General features: G+C 40.7%; 1 protein-coding gene across 2 annotated transcripts in view; it reads left to right on the forward strand.

The window, feature by feature from the left end:
• BPTF (bromodomain PHD finger transcription factor) overlaps positions 1–18,186 on the forward strand; it is a 158,151-nt gene that overhangs the window by 53,415 nt on the left and 86,550 nt on the right. The window contains exons 6-7 of one of the 2 annotated variants that reach the window (XM_006146777.2): positions 12,565–12,753; positions 15,945–15,947. In XM_006146777.2, the coding sequence (XP_006146839.1) occupies positions 12,565–12,753; positions 15,945–15,947 (192 nt within the window). Of the gene's footprint in view, positions 1–1,850; positions 1,854–12,564; positions 12,754–15,944; positions 15,948–18,186 lie in introns of both variants that reach the window. The other variant, XM_027771167.1, reaches the window with a different exon arrangement.

Here is an 18,186-nt window from a genome sequence, read left to right on the forward strand (position 1 = left end):
TAATGGCTATGTCGTTGAACTCCCATGTAGTCAACTGTGGTTTAAGTCCTGGCTTAAACTCATGACGGGTGCATGTGCGTGTGTGCCCAAGATCCCGAGTGGAGAATGGAAGAGAAGGGATTGTGGTGTGGCCATCCCCCCTGGGGGGTGATTTCTCGCTTTCTGTCTCTCTGGCAAGTATACACACCCTATAGCAAAAACCTCTCCAAAAAAAAAAGGGGGGAAGAAAAAACATTTATTTATTTATTTACCTATTTACTTATTTGTTGTGACTTTTCAACTGCCAGGTCCAAGACTCAGAGAGCAATCGGTTCTGTGGAAATCTAGTGCCTTAACCATCATGCTACTTGCTGGTCCTGGTCCTGTCCAGTTTTTTTAAATTGCGTTATTCTCAGTTTTATATATTCAGGATTAAAAATTTGAAAGTGGAGTACTACCCCCAAAATGATGTGGAAAATAAAATCCATTTTTGTTGGAGTCATTATTACATTCTTAGTAAATACTTTTTAAACTATTCTTTTTTTTTAATTGATTAGTAACTAATGTAAACCTCAATATGGCTAGTAGAGTTTATGTATAATTTAGTTCTGTTTCTTTTTTTTTTTTTAAGAATTTTTTTATTTTATTACTACTATTTTTATTTTGACCAGAGAGAGACAGAGGGAAAGTGAAAAAGCAAGCTGCGAGGCCCAGGATTCGAACCATGGCCAGCTATATAGTATCCAGCGCCTTAACCACCATGCCACCTGCCAGCGCCAATTTAGTTCTGTTCTTAAATCAAACTCAGTTTAGTGACAGTCATGCTTAGAGTTTGGCAGACATTTGCTTTTTAACATTGTTTATTTCCAATGTATTTGTTGCTCTGAAATAGATGTTCTTTTATTGTTAGAATGGGAGAGATTATTATGCCTGTGATACTCTGCGTCCTGTTTCCTTGGTTCTCTATGCACTCATTTATTCGACAGATACTTATTGAGTGCCTCCAATGTGTCTGGCTGTGTGCCAGGTACTTGCTGATATCCCTGGTCTGTTCTCTGTCACCACTGTTAACCAACTTCTGGTCAATGGATGAGATGTGTTGTTAGAAGAACTGGGATGGAAGAATTATTGTAGGCAGTTTAAAAACACTCATGGGGGCCGACGGGTGGCATGGTGGTTAAAGGTGCTGGATTGACTGCAGTTCAAGTCCTGGACCTGGCAGACTGCAGTTCAAGTCCTGGACCTGGCAGCTTGGTTTTTCTCTTTACCTTTCTCTCTTTCTCTGGTCAAACTAAAAAATAATAATAATCACAAATAGAATTAAATTAAATTAAAATAATAATCATAAATAGAATTTTTTATTTTATTTATTCATTCATTTATTTTAATTTGACCAGAGAGAGACACACATACATGACACAGAGAGAGAGAGAAAGAGAAAGAGAGAGAAAGTGCAATAGCAAGCCACCATGTCTAAGACTTGAACCATGGTCGGCCATGTAGGAGTGTCCAGCGCCCTAACCACCATGCCACCTGCTTGTCCCCATAAATAATTCCTTTAAAAAAAAATACTATAGGAGACATCTTAATTTTCTTTTCAAAGCTTTCAGAATGTATTTGGATACATAATTTAATAATTAAAATGTATCAAAAAGATACTATCAGATTGTAAAGTGTTAGGATGGAAACATTTTCTGATAAGCTTTTTTTATTGAAGTGTTAACATGCAGTAAAATGCACAGGCATTAAATGAACAGCTTGATGCATATTTATAGAGTGAAGACACCTGTGTTTCTATATCATGCCCCCTCAGCCACCGCTGTACTTACCCCCACTGAAGTAATGACTATTTTGACTTCTATTACTGTCAGTTGGTTTTGTCTAAAAAAATTGGTGAAATCATATAGCATGTACGCTCTGATGTCTGGGATTCCCACCCCCCAGAAGAGTATATGCACTAAGTCTAGGTTGGGGGAAGGAGTGAGAAATCACCTCTCCATAGGGCATGGTCATGCTGCAGTCACTTTTCCATTTCACCCTCCTTTCAGGATTTTGGGCACGCACACACGCCCAGCACATTTCTCAAGGCACCAGGTCTAGGACGTCAACGGTGTGGTCAGTCATGTAGCATCCAGCCGCCTTAACCACCGGCCCAAAGGCTGGCTCATGATGTCTGATTTTGTACCTCAACAACATATGGATAAGAGCCATCCACATGTTGCGTCTAATATCAGTTCATTCTTTTTTTATTGCAGCGTGGTATTTCATGGTGTAGATATATCTTAATTAATTTATCCTCTTTGTACGTTGATGGTCATATGATTGGCTCCAGTTTGGGACCATTATGGATATGCTACTATCAGTAGTCTTTACATGTTTTTTTGTGTGCCTATGGTATAAACCTGGTTGTGGTTTTCCTAAGTCATTGTGTTTGTTTATGCAGATCTTTAATAGATACTGCTGAACGGTTTTCGTGTACTGGCAGTCCTTGAGAGTTCTGGCTCTTCTGTATCCTTGCCAGTACTGGTATCAATATTATCATTATTTCCTTTTTCTTTTCCTAAGAAAAAGGTGGGGACATTATGTTAGGCATATAGGACATCTTTATTGTTGGGTCCCTGGTGGCTCTAGATGTTGGGTACCTTTGTGTACCTGTGTGTGCCTGTGTGCATAGGTCATTTGAATAACCTTTTTCCTGAAGTGCTTGATAGTTTTATTATTCATTTTCTATTAAATGGTCTGTCTTTTGCTTTAATTATTTCATGGAGATAGGTTAAGTCCAGTTCCTTTTTACCACTAGACTTGAAGGAGAAATTTCTACATTTTTTTGTTTGTTTTTGTTAATAGGTCATAGGTATTCCCAGAGAGAGAACAGAAAGAGGGAAAGTGGGAAATCACCCCTCCAGGGGGAATAGCCATGCCAAGTTCCTTCTCCATTCTTCAATTGGAATTTTAGGCATTCATGCGTACACACTCTGCATGATTTTCAAGCCACCAGGTCTGGGACTCAAACTATGGTCTGCCATGTGGGAGTCCAGTGCTTTAACCACCTTGCCACCTGCTGGCCCGCCTACATTGATTTTTTTTTTTTAATGTTAAGCCAATTTCATATTACTGGATTAAATATAACTTAGTTGTGATGAATTTTTCTTTCTTTCTTTCTTTCTTTTTTTTTTTTGAAATTGAGATTTATTGGCTGTGTCAAGGATCAGTACAGACATTTCAATTTGTACCCAGTTCTTAACATACGTACCAAAAATTTAAAAAGCCAAGTATAGTGATTCTTTTTAAGTTATTCCAGTGACATTCCAGCTTCAAATTTGTAGGCAAATTTTCCTTAAGAGGATATCAAGAACCACTGTCTTCAGATGTTGAAAGCTGTTATGTAAGTCCCACCAAATCAAAATTTAGTATCATACACACTACATACTTCAAATTTCCAATCTTTCACAGCACATTAACAGAATTATTAGGAAAACTGGACTACCACGACCAAAGATGTTACAGAGTGCACACAGTTCTGACAGGGAGAGCAACTATCAGAGTGGTTTTCTTTAGGAAACAGTACTACTAGAAAACACAATAGAAGTAATTTAAAATATTCAAGACACATTAAATGCATGACTGTGACTCCAAACTGCCATTTAGTATGCTTTGTATTTAGGATATAAAAACTACCCACCCGCCCCCACCTATGGAATTTTAGGCTGACACGCAAGAGAGTCAAAGCATCCTATAAGTCAATATCCCACTATTTTCTGATTGTACTGAAAAATAAACAACCAGTAAATTATTTCACCTGTTAAAAAAAGCATTTACAGTTAAAAAAAATGGGATGAGGTGGGAATCTCTCCTTCTTAAAAATGTTTCTAGAACTACTAAAAAACTTGCATTTACAAAATAGTTGATAAAAATATTCCTCTGGATTGTACAAGAAGGGAGACCGGGACCATTGATAAGACATGGTGTATGACATTACTCAGACTGGACTTCTTTCTCACCTGCTTCATCAGAGGGTGGACTCTCCTCATTTTTAGTTTCTCCATTTTCTGCAGGTAAATCATCTTTAGTGTCTCGGTTGGCCACTTCAGCCTGTTTCCTCTTTGCTCCCCTTTTCCCTTTTGTTTGTTTGCACTCTTTTGTCTGAAGATTTATCCTTCCCTGCCGCCTTTTTTGGCTTCGTCTCCACTTTTGCAGGAGCAGGTTTAGCCAACAACCTTGCAGATCTCCTCTTGGGCTCTTCCTTGGCCTCCCTTCTTGGGCATCTTGGCTGCAGACAGGGTGCGTGCTGGGTGCCTGATGAGGCCACGTTGCCCCTAGAGCCTTTGCAGAGTTGAACGGATAAACCCTACCCGCATTTTTCTTCTTACATATTGTTGCGTTTAGTTTATTAATATTTTGTTTAGGATTTTATACCTAGTTTCATAAGTAAGATGAACTTGTATTTTCCTTCTCTAACAATGTTTGTCTTAGGCTTTGGTATCAACATATTTTGGCCTCATAAAATGAGTTGGAACTAGAAGAGTTTATGCGGAGCTGGTGACATTTATTAAATGTTTGTTGAAGCCATCTGGTCCTGGAGTTTTTATTGTAGCGAGGTTATTATTAATTATTGATATTGTTTATTTGTTTAGTTGTAGTTTGCTGTAGGGCATGTATGCCTTCTGCAGAGAGAGGGAGAGAGAAAGAAGGTGAGAAATCCCTCCTGCCTTTGGGGCCGGGGTGGCCATATCAAAATCCTTCTCTTGGATTTTGGGCACACATGCATATTCACCTGGCATGTTTTTCAAATCACAAAGTTGGCCATGTGGGATCCAGCTGTCTTAACCTCCCTGACACCTGCGTGTCTGATTTCATTTATTCTTATCTTTAAAATTATTTATTTATTTATTTAATTCCCCTCCCTCCCTCGCTCGCTCGCTCTCTCGCTCTCTCTCTTTCTCTTTTTAAAATTTGACCAGAGACAGAGAAAGAAAGGGAAAGCAAGAAAGCAAGCTGCCAGTTCCAGGATTCAAACCGTCATTGGCCGTGTGGGAATCTAGTGCCCTTAACCTCCCACGCCACCTGCTGGCCCCTTCATTTATTTTTTTAAAGTTTATTTCTTCATTACATAAGAGAAAGGGAGGGAGACAGAGGCGCTTGGGCGCACACACACTCACTCTCATTCAAGCACCGTCAGCATAGTCTGCTGCTGTGATCATTCTCCCACGAAAGACTTCCCATTCATCCAGGGTCATGGATACACATACTCATGCCCACACAGGTCCACCTGGGATCTGAACCCCAATCTTGATATGACTTCTAGCATTGCAGTGTATTGTGCTACCAGTACGCCACCATGACTGGGCCAAAGAATTTACTTCTCTAGCTACTAATAAACTATAGTCTCTGTTGTTTTCTTATGTTAGTTTTGGCATTTTTCTGTTTGACCATTTCATTTAATTTAACAAATTTATTGACAATAACATCTTGTCTTTTTCATGTCTATGAGATCTGTACTGATAATCTTTTTTTTAAATCCAGAAATTTTTCATCTGTCTCTCTTCCCCACCCTTCCTTTTTTCTTTATGAGAGAGAGTGGAAGAGAAAGAGGGGAAGGGAGAGATAGTGATAGGCATTTTCTTTTTTAAGGGAGATTTTTGCTATAGGACACGTGGGCTTGCCGGAGAGACAGAGAGACAAAAAGTGAGAAACCCACCACAATCCCTTCTCCTTCATTCTCCTCTCGGGAATTTGGGCATGCATGCATAAGTTCCTGGCGTGAGTTTTAAGCCACCAGGTCCAGGATTTGAACTGCAGTCTACTGCGGAAGTTCAGTGACATAACCATTACACTATCTGTTCGTCCCGTGATTCTTCTGCCCCACCTTCCCAGTTAGCTAGGACTGCAGGCACATATGCAGTAGCACCTGGCATGTTCGCTTTCACTGGGGACTGAACCTGGGCCTCTTGCTTCCCAAGTGGTGGCGCTGTTTGCGTACTGGCACAGCTGGGCCCATCTCCCATTTTTAACCATCTTTTAACACTGTTAGCGGTTCTTCTAGTTTTTTTTTTTTCTTTTTAAGTAAACAACTTTGGGGATGGCGTTGTAGCATAGCAGATAAACTACGCACAGAGGAAACTGGATCCCACATGGCTGATCAAGGCTCCCGTTATGTTCCCCATGGCTTTGAAAACATGCCAGGCATGCATGAGCATACCCAGGATCCTGGTAGGGTGAAGGATCATACCCATCATACTGGATATGACCAGTAATCAGAGATGTGTTATGTGACTCATCTTTAAATTAATCAGAAAAGTCGAGCAAAACTTTGGGAAAGATTGGTAGGTATCACTTGAAAAGTTAGAAAGTTAATGTTGTTAATGTTGCCCCTATAGCAGGTATGTTGTTCAGCATTCAATAGTTATTACTTCTTTATAGTTAACAATTGCGTCCATTTCAAAATTTTTTTATTTTTGAGAGAGGTTTTTGCTATAGGGCACATGCACTCTCCAGAAAGAGACAGAGAGTAAGAAATCACTCTATTTATTTAATTCCATTTGTTGTTATTAGTATTTTTTAAATTTTTGATCAGAGAGAGAAAGGGAAATCGAGAAAGCAAGCCACCAGGTCTGGGACTCAAACCATGGTTGGCCATGTGAGAATCCAGCGCCTTCAACCACTATGCCACCTGCTGCCCCCATCCCCCCAGATTACTTTTGTCCTGGCTTTCATTTCATTTTTTTTTTTATTGCCACAGGAAGTATGCCCTTATCCAAGAGAGACAGAAAGTTGAGGTAGGCGGAGGAAGAAAGCATCCCTTCAATCTGGGGTGGTCAGTCTGCAATCCCTTTTCCATTTCCCCATCCTGTTGTGATTTTGTTCGTGCATGCATTGTATTCAATGTGCTTTTCAAGCCACCAGGTCTGGGATTCAAACAGTGGTCAGCCATGTGCAGTCTGGCTTCCTTAATCATCAGGCCATGAACTGACCCTGTCCTAGATTTTAGATTAGAACCTTTCTGCACCAGTTTTTTTAATTTATGGGGGGTGGGGTAGGGACACGTGTCTTTCTAGCTTCTTTTTTTTTTTTTTTTTTGAGAGTTTTTTTTCACTATAGGGCGCATGCGTTCGCCAGACAGACAGAGAGAGACAGAGAGACAGAAAGCGAGAAATCATCCCCCAGAGGGGATGGCCACGCCGCAATCCCTTCTCCTCCATTCTCTTCTCGGGATCTTCGGCATGCACGCACATGCGCCCGGCATGGGTTTTAAGCCACCGGGTCTGGGACGTGAACCACGGTCGACTACGTGGGAGTCCAGCGACATAGCCATTACGCTAACTGCTGGTTCCCTCTTTCTAGCTTCTTAAGCTCAAATCTGCTATGAAGATTTGTTTTCAGTTGTACAATGCAAACAGCATTTCTTTTATTTACGTTATACCTCTAGATTTTATGCCTGGGATCAGGAATGCTTCAGTGGTAGATAAAACGGACTTCATTTCCATAATTGTTTGTAATGTTCCTTCGGACATGTCAAAACATTTAACATACTGGGAACCAGCAGTTAGCGTGATGGCTATGTCGCTGGACTCCCACGTAGTCGACCGCGGTTCGCATCCCAGACCCGGTGGCTTAAAACTCACGCTGGGCGCGTGTCCGTGCGTGCCCAAGGTCCCGAGAGGAGAATGGAGGAGAAGGGATTGCGGCGTGACCATCCCCCCTGGGGGGTGATTTCTCGCTTTCTGTCTCTAATGTCTCTCTCTGTCTGTCTGGCGAGCGCACGCGCCCTATAGTAAAAATCTCTCAAAAAAAAAAAAAAAGAAAAAAAAAACATTTAACATACTGATTTAACCTATTTCTTAACTTGTCGGGATAATGACACCTTTAAGGATAGTATTTTGCTTAGTTTTGAATTCTGTTACAAAGGAAATTCTGTGGATACGAGGGCTTTTGATACTGAATGATAAAGTGAAATATTACCCACGTATTTTTACTACACTGAGTTTACAGTAATGGATTTTAAAAGTGCTTGTTTCTTATTCTCTTGTGTTTATTTTTAATTTCTAATAGCGTAATACATTCTGGTTATTTTACCTTTCTTTTTTTTTTCCTTTCCTCTGGGGGGAAAAAAATCCCCATTTTACAGACTTCAGGTGGAAAAGTTGTTTTTTCCTCTATAGAATTTTGCTTAGTTTTTTTTTTCTTTTTTCTCTTAGCTTTCCTCTTCCAGAAGAGGATAGGAGACCCCAGCAGGTTTTCCTTCATATAGTGATCCACCCCCACCTCAGCCAACCAGGCTCGAGTCCATGCACCAGGCATGTCCAGGGGGACGGTGGGGTGTGAACCTGGGATCTGCCCATGTCACTTTGGCACCGTGGAGTGTTGAGTTAGTGCTGTGTCACTGTGGCTGCCTTGTTTGACTTTTTTGAGCAGAGATTTACCTTTTGGAATAGGCTTTGGTGTTTGTGGTCCGAAGTCGAAGATCAAAGTCTACATTAAATTTTCATTTAGGGTTAAGAGCAAATTTTCCTATTGTTAGTAATTTACAATGTATGTCATACCTATGAAAATAGTATTATTCTAAATGCCAGAGTCTGTAACATTTGCTATAGAGCTAGACTGTTTGGACTGTGAGGATTAAACTGCATGTGTTGGGGCCAGCTGGTGGCATGATTGTTAAGGTGGCTGGACTCCCACTCGGCTGACGGTGGTTCAAGTCCCAGACCTGGCAGCTGCTTTCCTCTTCCAGAAGAGGATAGGAGACCCCAGCAGGTTTTCCTTCATATAGTGATCCACCCCCACCTCAGCCAACCAGGCTCGAGTCCATGCACCAGGCATGTCCAGGGGGACGGTGGGGTGTGAACCTGGGATCTGCCCATGTCACTTTGGCACCGTGGAGTGTTGAGTTAGTGCTGTGTCACTGTGGCTGCCTTGTTTGACTTTTTTGAGCAGAGATTTACCTTTTGGAATAGGCTTTGGTGTTTGTGGTCCGAAGTCGAAGATCAAAGTCTACATTAAATTTTCATTTAGGGTTAAGAGCAAATTTTCCTATTGTTAGTAATTTACAATGTATGTCATACCTATGAAAATAGTATTATTCTAAATGCCAGAGTCTGTAACATTTGCTATAGAGCTAGACTGTTTGGACTGTGAGGATTAAACTGCATGTGTTGGGGCCAGCTGGTGGCATGATTGTTAAGGTGGCTGGACTCCCACTCGGCTGACGGTGGTTCAAGTCCCAGACCTGGCAGCTTGCTTTCTCACTTTCCTTCTCTCTGTCTTCCAGTAGTCAGCCTCAAAAAATAAAATAATACAATGACAATGAATAAAATAAAATATTCTTTTTTAAAAAAAGTATGTGTTGGTAGTGTTACCTTCTTTGTGGTGTTTAAAGCAGATGCCTAAGAGTTTCTTAATGCTATAGCTTAATGAATTAAAGCAAAATTAATAATTTAATGTGAAATAGATTTTGTGGTAGTTCTCAATTCATTAACACCTTGAGAGGTTAAGTGTATGGAGTCTGAACTCAGTTTGCTTTTAGTAGGCTAGTGGTAGTGATTTTTAGACAGAAAACCTCGGAAGGGGATGATCTCTTCTTTTATGGCAGGCCGTTATCTCCCAAATTGCATGGAGGACTTTATAAAGTATTTTAAGATGTGTACAGTTAGAACTTCTTAAATTCTCACCCCCAAGTTTTTGTCTTAGTTCATTAAAACCATACTTAGAGTATTATTTTAGGCTTAAAATGTTTGGAGATTTTTTTTTTTTTTTTGCTCAAAAACTTTTTATGGGCCACCTCTGTGGTACTCCCATTTAGGGAGCTGGATCCCACATGGCTGACTGTGCGATTCAAATCCTGATCCCGCTGGCTTCAAAAACACACTGGGCACATGTACATGTGTGCCAAAGATGCCAAAAAGAAGGAGAAATAGAGGAGAAGGGATTGCAGCATGACCATACCCTTTGGGGGAGGGGGTGCTTACTCACTTCCCTTCATTCTCTTTCTCTTTGTCTCTTTCCATCTAGTGATTGTGCCCTCTAGCGGATTTTAAAAGGAGAAAGAAAATATAAAACATTTACATGATGAGTTAACAAAAACTAAGTATCTGGATATATTCAGAGAATTTTAGTTTCCATCTCTTTCTTCTCTAGGTAACAGTGTCTTCTCCTTTCTTTATAGGTAGCTTTGTTTGTTTAGAGATATTTTTATGTGTGCTTACCCGAGAGACAGAGAGACAAACAGAAAGTGAGAAATCACCTCTCCCTCAGGGGGATGGCCACACCGCAATCCCTTCTTCTCCATTCTCCTTTCTGGATTTTGGGCACTCATTCACATGTATCCAGTGTGAGTTTTAAGCCTCCATGTCTCGAACTGTAGCCTACTGGGAGTTCAGCTATGCAACCATTATGCTGTCTGCTGATCCCTATAGGCAGCCATCTTTATTACGGTTGCCTTATTCCAGGCTTGCTTTTTTTTTTTTTTTTTAAATAAATATTGCCAGAGGGCATACGTGCTTGCCAGAGAGAAAGACAGGGCGAATATGAAAAAGCACTCCCCCTGGGACATAGTTGTGCCACAGGCCCCTTTTCTCCATCTGTCCCTTTTTCTGGAATTTTGGACATGAAGACACATATGCTTAGGATGTTTTCCAAGCTGCCAGGTCCGTAACTGGAGCCACTCATTCAGCTATGTAGGATACAACTGCCTTAAGCACTGTGCCACCGGCTGGTTTCGTTATTAATTTTTTATAAATAAAGGCAAAATATATGCACAAACACTTACTCACTCCCCTTTTTAGACAAAAGATAGCATACTGATAGTACCATTCTGCACCTTCCATTTAACGTCCTATCTCAGAGACCATTGCACATATAGACACAGTGGTTCTCTCCTGCCTTTGCTTGCCCAGGGCTGTGCTGCATGTCTTATTTGGCCAGTGTGCTAGTGATGGGCACTGTGCTTGTCTCTGGTCTCTTGCCATTATGTGTAAATCCATCACTGGATAGTGTCATAGGTAAGTCATTCAATATTTTTGCTAGTGTATGTTGCAAATTATTTCTACCCATGGGATTGCAAAATTAAGTGTAAGTGCACATGTAATTTTCCTGTAGGTACACTGTAGCTCCCTGTTACTTCCTTCGTACTGTTATGCGTTCTAGCAGCAGTAGGGATGCCTGTCCACACACTGCTTCTCTGTGAGAGTGTGTTGAGAGACTTGGATTTTTGTCCACCTGGTAGCTGAGAAGTAGTCTCTCCGTACGGTTTTACTTTGCATTTCTCTTAGTTTGAATTAAGTGACCATACTTCATAGACCTAAAGGCCATTTTCATTCCTTCTGTGACTGTTTATATATTTTGCCATATTTTGATCAGGTTGTTGGATATTTTTTCCTCAAAAAGATTATTTTAGAAGCATTAGAGAGTTGTGATACTGTCAACCTCTTTTTTTCTTTTCCTTTTTCTTTCTTTTTTTTTTAAGTTTATGTCATAGGAATGACAGAGGGGGAGGGAAGGAGACAAGTACCCTCAACAGGGTGTCACCCTGCTATCCCCTCTAGCTTTCCCAGCCACTTAAAACCATGGATCCTCATACCAGGCAGGTACAGATGACCGGGTACCCAAACCTGTGATCTTCCATATGGATCCAGCATCACCTGAGCAGTGGGCTACCAATATGCCACTGAGCTGGCCCTAGAGAGGACCTTGCTAATGGCCAAAATGAACACAGAAGGAGACTCTTGATTCCTTCTCATTTATTTATTTATTTATTTATTTATTTATTTATTTATATATTTATTTATTTTAAAATAATTGCTAGGGAGTGTATACGCTCACCAGAGAGGGTTGTGGTTATGCTGTAAGCCTGTTTCCTCCATTTCTCCATCCTGTCAAGAGTGGAGCATGTATGCACAGGTGCCTAGTGTGTATTTCCAGCTGGAGGGGCCTAGAGTTGAGCTGCTGGCAACCACGTGAGATCTAGCTTCCTGTGCCCATACAGAGCACTCGACCACTGTGCTCCTGGCCGGCCCAGAGACTCTAATTTCTGAACAACCCTAGAAGGACTTAGGCTTTCATTTCTTGGTAGTGTTAATTTTGATTTTCTATGTCTTTAGAAACTACATTCTTAGTGATATTCTTGTCCTTAAAGGTTAGTAATCATGTTTAGATATTACCTTTTAGTTCATTTTAGGCATAGTCCTGTTTAATTCTGTTTCTAATACTCCATGGATACTTTTGAAAAGTAAGAATGTAAACTTCAATTTTCGAAATCTCTCAACAAAATAACTTCAGTGCTATATGTATACTGTAAGTTTTGTGAGATAGTTGTATCACTTGGTTATTCTTCAGTTCTGGGGTATCTAAAAGATTGTCTGTCTTAAACTTTAGATTAAGATTTAGATAAGGGTCAGTGAGATCATAGACCAGGAGACTTAAAAAAATAGCTTCGAAAGTGGCGTTTACCATTTTTCTTCATACATTGCATTATTCATACATTATAGCTTTTCTTTGCAATATAACTTTGTAATGAAATCCTAGAACAAATGTCATTTCTGACAGTTTCCAATGTGATGTCCAGTTTAAAAACCAGATATTCTATTTTTCTAGAAGAACCTAACAGGACATGTGACAGCAGTAACACTAGTGCCACCACTACCTCCATCCAGCCTAATCTGGAAAACAGTAACAGCAGCAGTGAACTAAATTCTTCCCAGACCGAATCCGCTAAGGGAGCTGATGATCCTGAAAATGGAGAAACAGAATCCCATACACCTGTCTCTGTTCAAGAAGAGATAGGTAAGAATACACGTCATCCATTAAAGGGAGTTTTTCTTTTTGTTTTATTTTTAATTTTTTGAATAAAAGCTTGATGGGGGAGGTAAGATTTAATTTTCCTTTCCTTTTTTTTTTTTTTTAAGCACAAGGAGTTATTACATTTACATTTTTTGTCTTAAAAAATGCAAAAGCCACACAAAGGGAAAAAAAATAGAATACCCTCTCCCCAAAGGTAACCACCATCAACAGTTTGGTGTGTAAGATTTTAGATCTTTCTCCCTACAATTATGATCATGTTTGTGCATGTACAAAGTTTTTTTTTTCTTTTTTCTTTTTTTTCTTAACCAGGATCATTCTGCATGTGTTATTGTTCTGCTTTTTTCAGTTAGTAATACACGTAGGGGTTCTTTTCATGTTATAAATTGAATTTATTCTTTTTGACTGCTGCATGGTATTATATATTACAGAGGAACTATAAGTCATTTACTATTCTATATTCATGGACATATAGACTGTTAACTGTTTTTCATTATTACAAATAGTGGTGCGTTTTAACATCTTCAGCATTTAATCTCTGGGTACTTTTACAAGTATTTGGGAAGTAAGAAAGAGTGAAATTGCTGGTCAAATGGTAGGTATATTTTTAAAATAACGATGGCTACTGTTTACTTGTAATCAGAAGAGGTTTATATGGATAGTTTATGTAGCTGTCTATTTCTCCATGCTGTCACCTGACTTCAGTATCATGAGTGGTGCTAGTGGTGAGAGTATTTCATTGAAAAATGTGCATGTCTTTGTTTACAAATATGATTGAGTTCTTCTGATTTTTTTAGCTTTCTGTGAATTAACAGTTTATGCCTTTCACCCACTTTTTCCTGTTGAGGTTTGATTTTTTTTTTTTTTTAAATGGGTTGTGGGAATGCTTTATATGTTAATCTTTGGCTTTATGTATGTACCTTATAGTAATTGCATTTTTGAACTCTGTTGTGTCATTGTACAGAAATTTTTACATTTTATTTTAGTTTATCTTTTCCTTTAGGGTATCTCCTCTTATTAAGGAAGGGTCTTGCTTCTTATTAAGGAAAACTGTTCCCATTCTGAGAATATACATATATCTTATAGTAATTTCTCATAACACTTGTATAACTTTGTTTTTAGTCTAGCTAGAGTATATTTATGTTACGAGGTAGAGATTTAATTAGAACTTTTTCTTTTTCTTTTTTTAGATTTTTGCCAAAGGGTGTGTACTCACTGTAGAGAATCAGTGAGAGAGAAAGACAGAGACGGTGAGAGAGACAGGCACCCAGGGGGTATGGCTATGCCCAGTCCTTTCTCCATTCTCCACTTGCATTTTGCTTATACACACACGTATACCCAGTGTGATTTTTCAAGCCATCAGGTCTAGGACTCGAACTGTGTTTGGCTGTGTTAGAGTTCAGTGCCTTTTACAACTATGCCACCTGCTGGCCACTACTTAGGACTTTTTTAATTGCAAGTAATCAAACCAATTTAAACTAACGTTAGTGGCAAGAGAATTGAATTAGCTCATACTACTAGGAAGTCCAAGCCATTATTAGGCTTAACTAGACTCTCAGATAAACTCCTTTTGGCTTCCACTCTTTCTCTCCCTTTTGGATCTTCCTTTTTTTAAAATTATTTTATTTTCTTTTTATTTTCATTTTTTAATTTGACCAGATTGGGAGAATGAGAGAGAGAGAATGAGAAAGCAAGCTGTCAGGTCTGAGATTCAAACCACAGTCAGTCATGTGGGAGTCCAGTGCCCTTAACTACCATGCCACATGCTTGCCCCAGGATCTTCATATTTTTGTTAACTTCATTCTCTCCTTGCATAAGACTTTTTCTACATGTCAAGGAAGGTGACACCAGCAGTTTGTATTCATATTTTACCAAGATCTGTGACCCAAAGGCAAGGACTTATCCCTGCTTCACATCAAAAGTACTTGAGGGAATTTGAGTGCCCTATCTTGGATCTCATTGTTCCCACCCCTGGGGCAAGGAATCGTAATTGGTAGCGCCAACATAGAATAGGAATAGTTTTCCAAAGAAAGAGGAATATTGCAAAAAAGAACACGGTGAATAGTCATAGTCCCAATCATTTGGTAACTCAGTACATGCACAAATACTCACATGTGTTCCCATATACAATTTATGATTTTTTTTTTATTTTTTTTATTTTTATTTTTTTGGAGAGATTTTTACTGTAGGGCGCGTGCGCTCGCCAGACAGACAGAGACATAGAGACAGAAAGCGAGAAATCACCCCCCAGGGGGGATGGTCACGCCGCATCCCTTCTCCTCCATTCTCCTCTCGGGATCTTGGGCACGCACGCACACGCGCCCGGCGTGAGTTTTAAGCCACCAGGTCCGGGACGCGAACCACGGTCGACTACGTGGGAGTCCAGCGACATAGCCATTATGCTAACTGCTGGTTCCCCAATTTATGATTTTTTAAGAGGTTTTTGCTATAGGGTGTGTGCGTTCTCCAGAAAGACAGAGAGATGGAGAGACAGCGAGAAATCACCCACCCAGTGGGGATGGCCATGCCACAATCCGTTCTCCATTCTCTTTTTGGGATCTTGGGCACGCACTCACATGCACGAGTTTAAGCCACCAGGTTCGGGACTCGAACCATGGTCAACTACATGGAAGACAAGTGACAAAGCCATTACACCAAATGTTGGTTCCACACAATTTAAAAACGCCTCTGCCCAGATAATACTAAGATTTTTACCAGCAGCTGAAAACTTTTTCCAAAACCTCTTTCCCACAGTTATATTCAATAATTGTATTTAGGGACCAGCAGTTTGCGTAATGGCTATGTCGCTGAATTCCCACATAGTCGACCGCAGTTTGAGTCCCTGACCCTGTGGCTTAAACTCACGCCAGGTGCATGTGTGTGTGTGCCCAAGATCCCGAGAGGAGAATGGAGGAGAAGGGATTGCGGTATGGCCATCCCCCCCAGGGAGTGATTTCTCTCTTTCTGTCTCTCTGTCTGGCAAGGGCACGCGTCCTATGGCAAAAATCTCTTTAAAAAAAAGTTTGTAGAAGAATGGAATTAAAATTAAAATGGGTTTATTTTGGTGCCAAAAAAAGGGAAACCTGTGTATAATTTCCGTATAATACACATTTTCCATGAACATTTTGAAGACCCCTTGTGTTGGCATCGATAGGAAACTGGCATAGTCTTAGGAGTGGGTTTTTCTGTGTTGAGTCAGCTTTGCAACTGGCTGAGCAGCTTCTGGTTAGTTACCAGCAGCCTTCTTTACCTCTCAGCAAGGCCTGAGGTTGAGGAATCTGCAAGGCCTGCAGGTCGATCCTTGGCTGAGATGCCTCGTCAGCCAGTCCTGACTGCAGTGCTCCGTACTCACTGTGTTTTGACTTCCTGTGAGGAGTCAGACCGGTTTGCAGAAAGGAAAGAAGAAGGGACTTCTGGAAAATTCATATGTAAAGACTTCCTGGTCAGAGAGCATTCCTGAGGTAATCACAGCTCATCTACAGACCAGGAATGATTTTCTTATGTTTTCTATCTGACCGACGATAATTGAGTCTGAAACAACAAAATGGTTGAATGATTATTTCCTAACAGTCAGGAAAAGAAAATGTCATTGTAAGACTCACACCCAGATATACTAACATGGGAGCCTAAGGGGAAGAACAGCCTTGGAATGTGGAATACTGACTTGTTCAGCTCCCAGAATGGCCGTGATTAAGACCTAAGTTTGAAGCGTGAGAGTTTATGAATGTGGAGAGATATCCTAGAGTCTAAAAATAAAACCACAGGGCTGGATTTTTACGTTTGGATTTCCCAATATTCAAATGAGGCCCGTGGTGTTTCATTCCTCCTGCTGAGACCCATTTTGCTGCTTTTCTCTGGTCCCAGAATGAACATCTGTTGATACAGATTTCTAGCTGTTTTCAGAAGGCGACTTGAGAGCATTAGGCATCAGTAGTTTAATAGTGGGTAACTTTGAGAACATGAATTTTGCAGAGCTAATGGATCTTAAGTGCCTCCTTGAGTTCTCTGGGCGTCCCGGAAATGGGATTATGTGTATGATGCCCTGGACGTAAGAGACTTGTATTAATAGTTCACGCGTGCAGACAGAAGTCATCTAGCAGCCCCCGCCCCCTGGCAACATTTTATATCTTAGCTCTCTTCTTTTAAAATGAAAATACTCAGCCTGATGAAGAAATTTACTGTGAGGATGATTTTCTCTCCGTCACTGTTAGCTATGACTTCAGCCAGTTAGTGTGGATTTTCAGCCATCATTTCATATAAGAAAACTCGTATTCGATGAGATTTGGGTATTACAATAGGCTGAAAAGTAACTGGCTCTAGGCCCCCACAGTGGTGCGAGTAGCAGGATGCGGCTGCTTGAGGCTGGAGCCACACGGAGGCCCCGGTGTAGTTTCCCAACCAGGCTGAACAGGCCAGGTGTGGTGGCGCTGCCTGCAGTCCTAGCTAGCTGGGAGGCGGGGGCAGGAGGGTTGCGACATAAGAGTCTGTCAAAAAACAATCTCTCTCTCTTATAAAAAAGAGCAAAACCTACTTATAAACGCTTGGCTCACAGATGACTGTTACGTGACGCTCATTTTCTTAATCCTTTAGGTATGCAAACCACTCCTTATTTTCATAATTTATCACAATACATTTTGAAAGTATTTAGTTCATAGTGAAAAGCTGGACATACAAGGTCCTCTCACAGGGGCAGTTGGTTTCTGATTTAGGGAAGATTAATTTATCAACCAGCGTTTTTCTGAGATGGATCATTAACAGGGCTGTTGGTTTCCTCATTTTCTATGCGTAAGGTTGCTTTTTTGGTTTCCTGTTTTTAAATGTGTAAGGTAGAGAGAGATCCTACGCTAGGAGGCTGTGGAAGTTTCCCATGCGGTCTGGAAGGAGTTTATTAAGTGAAACTGGCCCCATGAAAAGGCAGCGGGAGAGCCTGCAGCTCATCCTGTCACATCACTGGGATTTGTTTTAATGTTACTATGGAAACAGACGGACTTGTGTCTTCAAATGTATTTGTTTAGCGAATCAGAAAATACCCACGTTCAAGTGGTGTAGTTGCCCATGTTACTCGCCTGGCCAGAGTGGGAAGGTTAGGGACTGCTGTCTTTAGCAGTGCCAAGAAGTGTGTGTGTCAAACTCTGGGAAGGATTTTCTTCTTCTTTCCCATGATGATTATTATTAAAAAAATAGTCTTTAAATAAAAACTTGCATTTATTTCTTCCATGAGAGAGAATGAGTGAGAGGGAGAGAGACAGAGATACAAGCACCCTCAACCAGGTCCTCACGCTGCGGCCCCTCCCCACTCGCAGCCCAGATCACAGGCAGACAGGGCCTGGTGTGCTCAGCAGGTCTCCATGTAAACCCAGGACCCTCTCATGCGGATTCAGGCGTGGTACCACAGTGTCACCTCCTGGCCCACTCTTT

Source organism: Tupaia chinensis, unplaced genomic scaffold (genome assembly GCF_000334495.1).
Source record: "Tupaia chinensis unplaced genomic scaffold, TupChi_1.0 Scaffold000187_1, whole genome shotgun sequence".
NCBI classification, from domain to species: Eukaryota; Metazoa; Chordata; class Mammalia; order Scandentia; family Tupaiidae; genus Tupaia; species Tupaia belangeri.